The following is a 7,934-nucleotide window of genomic DNA, read 5'->3' on the forward strand; positions in this document are numbered from 1 at the left end:
CTGCCGTTAGCATTGCATTGACTCCCATTCATCTTACGTAGTTATAGCAACAGTACAGGAAAAGAGTTACAGGAACTGTGGTCAGAGGAATTTCCCAAATCGATCCAGTTAGAACACAAGAAAAAAAGGGTTCTAGGAACGTTATGTTCCTGGAACTACAAAAATCCCTCCAGTCGGAAATCGTCTATGGACAGGTAATCCAGGTTGTTGTTTTCCAAGCTCATGATTAAAGTAAAACATGTATCATATTGACCTAAAAGTTAACTGCCATGTTCCTTGCTTCTGACTAGCACATTTTATAAAAGGTGACAACTCTTAAACATACTAGGTAAGTTACAAATCCATACTTTTATTTTGAATGCGTAACCAAAATCCTGGCACCAGTCTCGCTGACTACCTTCCCACTCTGAGCGGCTGTGCTAACAACCATCCGACCAGACTAGATTCAGGATCAAACTCAGTCAACTCCTCATCTCTTCATCTTTCTGTTACACAGAGGCAGCATGCATGACTGGACATTTAGCAATTCAGTTTTTTTTTTTTTTTTTTAAAGTCCCATAGAACAATGTTCTGTACTGAAGTAAATAATTTTATATTCCCCGATTGGATTAACTCCAATTTAGTTCATATTCTGGTTCTCCAACACCACAGGTCAACACAACGTGAAGGGCCTTCCTTCTGTTCTGGTTAAATAGCTTTAATGGCACAGACGAGATATAATAACGGGGAATACATACATCCAGCAGGTTATAGAAACTTGAAATATTAAGTCTCATTCCAAATGTATGTACAGTGTGGGGGGAAAAAAATGCCTTACAATGACTTTGTTCATGTAATTAGTATGTGGTCCATGTGGAAAGAACTAAATAACTTCAGAAAAAATATATCAAAGAATTTTACAGTGATGCCATTCAATTCTAGTTAGAAATTAAGAAAAAAAGACAACAAAACACTACTTAACCAGGTCTTCTTGGAAAAAAACTAAACAAAAATGCAAATAAAAAAAAAACATATTTACAAGAGTGAAAATTTTAAAAACAAAACTGAGTCTAGTAGCTACCCTCCGCACCCCGAACATCTGACATCTCCCCCCCCCCTCTCTCGGAAGTTGGTGCCTCCAAAAAAGAAGTTAATGAATGTCTGTAAAGCTCAGGTGTTGAACAGCAGAACCTTTTTTTTAATTTACCTAAAACTGAAACAATATCATGGATGGATGAATGAAATCTTGTTGGAAGCACCTTTCTTAATGTGTGTAATGAACAGTTACGAGTATTTATAATAATCGTATTTTATAGAAATACACCTATTTCCAAAAATCCACCACTTAAAACAACATGAAAAATACCCGTACAAATTCAGAAAATGCATTAAAGTAAAGCAAACGTTTCTTTGTAAGATATCATTCATCATTTCTGTGATGGACAAACTGTTTCTAAGACTTCCAGATTCAGTCAAAAAAGGCTCTACTGCGCAAACACTCGAAAACTCCAAACTGCTGCTGAGTTGCTAACATTCAGCTGTATGGCCCGTGCTAATGTCAAGATGCAGCTGAATATGTAAAACCTATGGTGTCACTGAGATCGTCAACCTCAAGTTCACAGTGATGTGGGATAGAGGGAGTCACCCAGTGCAGTAAGAAGACAGAGACCAAAGAGAACGGGCAGAGCAGTGTCCCGAGCGGGGCGAGCAGCTGCTGTAAAACAAACGTCCAGTCTCAGTTTGGGATCAAACGCCTCAAGGCTTCCAGAGCTTCAGCAGACCATCCTCACTGTAGGAGGCGATGAGGTTCTGATGGGGGTGGTGGGCGATGCCGATCACGTCCTTCTCGTGTACCTGGAGGGACAAAGAACGTATGGTTTAGAACTACGGACGCCATATATAGCGGAAAACTCAAAAAGACTATTTGCTATTTTAAGATGCAGATCTAGAATTGATTTCAATTAACATTAAATCAAGTTACAACAATAAAGTAATGTCTCACTAGCAAAAATTAAGCTGTCACCAGTAGATCACAGGACACGTCCAGGAGCATTTTAATTACTTTATTTAACATGGCTGAGAAGGTCAATATGTAGATGCTACTACTGAACTGAGGCGTATCAGCAATTTAAGTTTACCGGAATACTGATATATTTTATTGGAATTGTTTATGTATTATTATGACTGCATGTGACTGTTCAATGTTCCCATGCTTATTTAAGGAAAAACACTTATTGCTGGCAATTCCTATCTGTGTTCTCATCCTTTCAGAAGGAGATAGTTTTGATGGTCTCTAATGTTATAATGCTTCATGAAATGTTTTATCTGTTACATAGTGAATGTTAAACATTAGATAAACTTTAGCTATACAAATTGAATCCTAATCACAACATCTGGCAGAATAATCAGCATTAGATTTGTTCCCCCAACATCGTTCAGCCCTAGACATAACATTCTTTTTGTGGTAACTGTTTATCCGAAGTACACCCTGTATGAATGAATCTTTGTGCCAAATGTGAAGAGATTCCCTCCAGGCGTTCCTGAGATATCGTAGTCACACGTATGGGGGAAACCCAAAAACCTCTGGCTATCGCTGGCAGGGAGGCATAAAGAAAAAATTAAAGTTATGTGACTTGTGGAGAACTTGGTTTCTTCTCAAAAGGACAAATACAGCAATGACCATAATTAATTCCTGTACTTTTATTTTTACAAGCTTGTTTATAACGTCATTTAATAAAACAAGCATGCAAAGACAAAAGAGCTCCAGGACATGAACCAAAACTTTAGTCAGCTTGTTTCGCGGCAGAAGCACAGGAGGGAATGGGATATTTTCGAACCCTTTGATGTGAGCTCCTGAGAGCAGCCACGTACCGTCAGCGTTCTCTCCAGCTTGCCGGTGACGGTGCTGAAGCAGTAGAGCACAAAGTCTTCACCCACGCAGTAGATCCACTCGCCGCGGGGCACAGGGTGCAGCATACAAAGTCACCGCCCTCCCTCTTACCGGAGCTAAAGCTCCTCACGATCTGCGCGGCGACACACACACACACACACACACACCACACACACACACACACACACACACACACACACACACACCACACACACACACACCACACACACACACACACACACACACACACACACACACACACACAACACAGTGTGTTAAAAGGCAGGCAGGCTCTGGATGGTTTCATAAGCAAACAACTAACAGGCTCAAAATAGCTACACGTTTATTGCTCAGTATTTTAGAGATAAAACATTGAGTTCAAAATGACTGACCTTTTTTTAAAACCAGATAAAAAACAGTTTATGTAATGGCTCATGAGCCTATTCCAGCACTGTGCAGTCACTCCTAAAAGCACTTATGGAGCCACACTGTGCTCCGATTTCCTGTTGGACTGTAATGTGCAGAAGTGATTTGATTGGAACTGACCTGTCCCTGCATGTTCATGATGACCACCGTGTTGGAGCGGTTACACACTACAAAATGCTCCGGGTTCTTGGGCAGCTGGATGACGTTGTTGACTGTGATGTCGGTGCCGGCTGACGTGCCCAGAGGCTTGAAGGTGTTGGAGCACTCGGTGGTCTTTATGTTCCACATCTGGAGCAGGTCGAACACAGGGGGATGAGACACTGGTCAGACACACGTGTTCTCAAGATAGACCGCTTACGCACAGGCACTTGAATGCCATTAAGACAGTAGCTGTGTAGCTGCAAAAGACACCTTCGTTTTGCAGCGGCTTCTCTCACCTTGACCGTGCCGTCCGAGGAAGCGCTGATGATGTGGTGACCGTCTGGAGTGAAGGTGGCCTCGTTCACAAATGAGGTGTGACCGCGGAATTCCTTAAGAGTTTTACCTGACTTCAGTCCATGGATTCTTCAGCAAAAACAAGAATTAAATGAATCCCCATATAATTATTTTTTAAGCAATAGATGTTCAGTAAAGACCACTGTAGTGTCATCAACTGGAAGAATTCATTGGTAGGTTTTCTTGGGAGTTTGGAAGAAGAGGGGGAGGCGTTCGGCAAGAAATGAGATTACCTGATTATCTGGTCAAAAGAGGCACTGAGGATCTGGCTGCTGTCTTTACAGAAACTGACGCATGTTACTCCTTTACTGTGGGCGCGCTCAAACCTCCTCAGACACTGACCGCTCTGGATCTTCCACACCTACACACACAATTTTCTTTTTTAATGCCATAGTTCAATGTCCAATAAACATGTATTTGTACAACAGAAAAGCAAAAAGAATACATTGGAAATAAGTGGATTTTATATTGGAAGAGTACTGCTGTCTCCAATTATATTTCACGATACCATTTACATTGCGATTTTCAGGGTTTTTATTTAAAGTGTAAAATGTCCGGTAGTTGTTCCATACGGCCGGATTCCGGAATATTAGCGACAGTATTAAAAAAATGTCTAGCGTAAACCCTGATGGGTACAAGTTTTCTTTTAATACATGTGTACTAGAGGAAGAACCTGCTGCGCAAATGATTCAAGCAGTAATGTTTCTTGTCTACCTTAATCTTCCCATCCTGGGCTCCGGTGGCCAACATCTCTGTGTCCCGACTGAAGCCCATACACAACACAGCATCGTCCATCATCATGAGGTTATCCTGAGCCTGGTACTTCAGATCCTGTAGGACACAAACAGTGTGTGCAAATATTTCAAGTCAGCACAAGTAATTTTTAAATGAAAAAAAAGTAAATGTAGCTATGTATTTAACCACACAGTTAATCAGATTTATGTGCCGTTATTTAGCATTAAGCTACCTTTCGGATTTTGCCGGTGGTGAAGTTCCAGACCTCGATGAAGCCGTCCACAGAGCCAGTAACCAGATACTGACCATCAGGGGAGAATCGTGAACACTCCACATGAGATTTCTGTCCAAACTGTGCAGGGAAGAAAAACAAGTTAAGTCAGAACACTTTAGGCATTTAAGTCATAAAATGTATCATATCTCCTGGCTGAGCCACTCAAAGCGTTGCTTTCAACAATCCATATTTTTGGACAGTGTGGGTACCTTGATCTGTCTGCTGAGCTGGGTGGGGAAGCGCTCCTCCTCAACATCTTTGACGGCAGCTTTACCCCTGAACAAATCGATAGTCATGCCAGGAGGCAGGAGGCCCTGATGCTGCTGCCACTTCAGAGACTGAAGGAGGAGAAAGAAGAGTAAATCATCAGCAGCACTTTATTTGAATGACAGCATAAGTTTCATGTCAAAGCTAAATCAAGAAAGACGAAGCTGTGCACATCCCTATGTTTGCTGGCGCAGGACAAAAACAATGAATATTCAAAGAAAGTGAGTGAAGTACACAGAACCGCTGAATGCTCTGGAAAAATACTCAAACTGTGCAAAGTAGGCACACACACAACGTTTTGGCCAACAATTTGGCCTTCCACACCTCGTGGGCATTCAGCTGCTGTGTGGACTTCTCTCACTTTCTTTGAAGATTAATCAAAAGGTACAACCATGCAAATATGTTGCAACTATTTCAGGATTGAAATACAAATTAGTTATCTTATGGTGAGTCTCTTATTATCAGCCGCTCAGGGCGTTGGTCCAGCACTGGCAGCCCACTCACTGTGTATAGGACCTGAGCATGTGTGTGTGTGTTTCAGGCCTGTGTGTAGTGTGTAATAACAACAGTAAATTGTGTAAAGTGTGTACATTTTAATTTCTCCAAAGGGGATCAATAAAGAGTATAAATTAAATTTAAATTTAAATTATTAATGAATTACACTTGTCACATCTGCGTGTTTCTGGATCACTTACCTGTCCCAGCAGAGCCATGAGACGAGAGGGCGGCACTACGCTGACCTCCCCTGCCAAGGCCTGGGCGATGGCCGCTCTGCGTTTTTCCTTACTGCTGCCATCGGGGTACGCCTGGACATCAAGAAACACAAATATCAGAAATGCTGCACAACTGTCATATGTCTTTCAGATTTTCTCTTTATGCAACATTTGCAACTGGAGGTATTTTGATGCCAAAAGCAAAATGATTTGATGGATGGATGAATAAAGAGTGCATCTTTTCAGACGTTTGGTTTGGACTCACCTCTCTGGGATCGAAGTAAGAGCGAGCCAACAGGTTCTCCAGGTGGATGTATCTCTCTGGCTGGGTCTGTTTCAGCATGATCATGGGGTCAGTCTGCCTGAGGAGGGAACGGGCTGCACCCAACTCTCTCAACTCGATCAGCTCTAACACCACCTGTTCAGGAAACAACACGGACATTCATATTTAGAGGACATGTGATTTCAGGAATGACCCACCAGGTCCTTTTCACTGAAAGATCTATTGACATGAGACAACACCAGAACAAATGCAGTTTGTTTTTTTTAAATTCCAAAAACGATAAACTAATACATCTGGGTTAAGAAAGACGTAGCGAGAACAATATTAGAAACCAACAGGAATCATGTTTAAGAATTTCTGTAAAGAAACAAAATGGGACAACAATCACGCGTAAAACAACACAACACAAAGACCAAAGAGGAGACAACATTAAGCAATCAAACATCTGGTGAATTAAGTTCATGAAGTGGGGGGAAAAAGACAGACTAGAGAGAAAATAAAAGAAGCCCATAATATGTCACTTCAAGCGAAGCTGTAGACAACAATTTATCCAAGACCTCACCTGTTCATAAAGGTCTATCAGGGTCTTATCTGGCAGCTTGAGGGACTGGATGGCTTGCAGGACAGTGTCCCAGTGGCCGCTGTTTATGTCTGCCACAAAGCTCTCTATACTATCCACAGTGTTCAGGGACACGGTGGTCTCCTCCTGCAGGGTGACTAGAGTCCGCTGCAGATTATTTTCTTTTAAGTACTGCATAATCAGACGGATCACGCTGTGGAAAACACAAGACATTTGGATTAACAAATATTGCAAGATCTGCTGAAGCTATTCAAATCACAATGAGTTGATGTATTGGATGAGGAGTCATAGTTTGGTGTTAGTGGGTCACGTAACAACAGTAACATAAAAAAAAAACAGTCAATGGATTTTTGCTGCTTAAGTTTGAATAATGTGCTTCTCCGGTCATAGCGGAGACTGGTGGCACCTAGCAGTGTAACGTTAGCTGATGCTAACTTCTTCTATCGCTCATATTTGAGTTGTTTATTCCATAACTATGCAATGAAAATACAACATGAGGATAATTGAATACTTCAAATATCAGAGCCACACTTCGGACTGAAATGAGCGTCACTTCGCTAAAAACGAGAAAACATCTGTACTGTAAGTTTAGCTTGTTAGCTTAGCCCAGGAAGCTAATGCTAACGGATTGCAGACAGGCCTCTTTGACAGACAATGTTATCAAATGCGGAGTTATTAGCGGGCAAGTTATACAGAAATTACCCTTCTTTCAGTTTAATTAACTGGACTACTTACTCTGCGGATTCCACCTCCAGAGACATGATTATTTATCTCAAATTAGCAACCACAAGACACTCTTGAGCCTGCAGGAGAAGCAAGACACGCAGGACAGACGCAAACACGGAAGTACGAGGGGGGGGGGGGGGGGTAGGGACCTTCAAAATAAAAACGCTTAGTGTGTGGAGGTGGTACATAACGTCTGAATTTGGGATATAACTAGACCGTACTGTATAAATACAAAACGGACCGTTAAATATGATTTTCTTTTCAAGCTGACTTACAACAAAGGCTCTCAAAATTATGATTGAGAGCCGTTAAATGCCTATGTATAATACCAATAAATCATAGGCTATGTAATATATATATAACTTTAGGTAAGCCAATGTGTAGGCTACTTAGTATACAGTCAATTTTTCAAATGATGTCAGTCATATTCAGTTTGATTGAACTCCATCCATTCAAGCTTCCACAATAATTACCTTTGTGGTGTCATTCAATATTATACACCTGAGATCAGTTCTGCTTAAAATGGAGTCCAGGGACCAACAAGAAGAGTCGGCAATGGTCACCAG

General features: G+C 41.4%; 1 protein-coding gene across 1 annotated transcript; it reads right to left on the minus strand.

Moving 5' to 3' along the window:
- Positions 1-671: 671 nt before the first annotated feature.
- Positions 672-7,522, minus strand: smu1a (SMU1 DNA replication regulator and spliceosomal factor a). Its single transcript, XM_032528449.1, is given in 13 exon segments — positions 672-1,833; positions 2,851-2,942; positions 2,945-3,002; positions 3,416-3,583; positions 3,733-3,859; positions 4,024-4,151; positions 4,505-4,621; positions 4,758-4,877; positions 5,009-5,137; positions 5,762-5,872; positions 6,045-6,197; positions 6,625-6,835; positions 7,378-7,522. Coding segments are annotated over 13 exon segments (1,539 nt in total). The 5' UTR covers positions 7,404-7,522; the 3' UTR covers positions 672-1,734.
- Positions 7,523-7,934: the final 412 nt, after the last annotated feature.

This window comes from Etheostoma spectabile, chromosome 10 (assembly GCF_008692095.1).
Source record: "Etheostoma spectabile isolate EspeVRDwgs_2016 chromosome 10, UIUC_Espe_1.0, whole genome shotgun sequence".
Classification (NCBI taxonomy): Eukaryota; Metazoa; Chordata; class Actinopteri; order Perciformes; family Percidae; genus Etheostoma; species Etheostoma spectabile.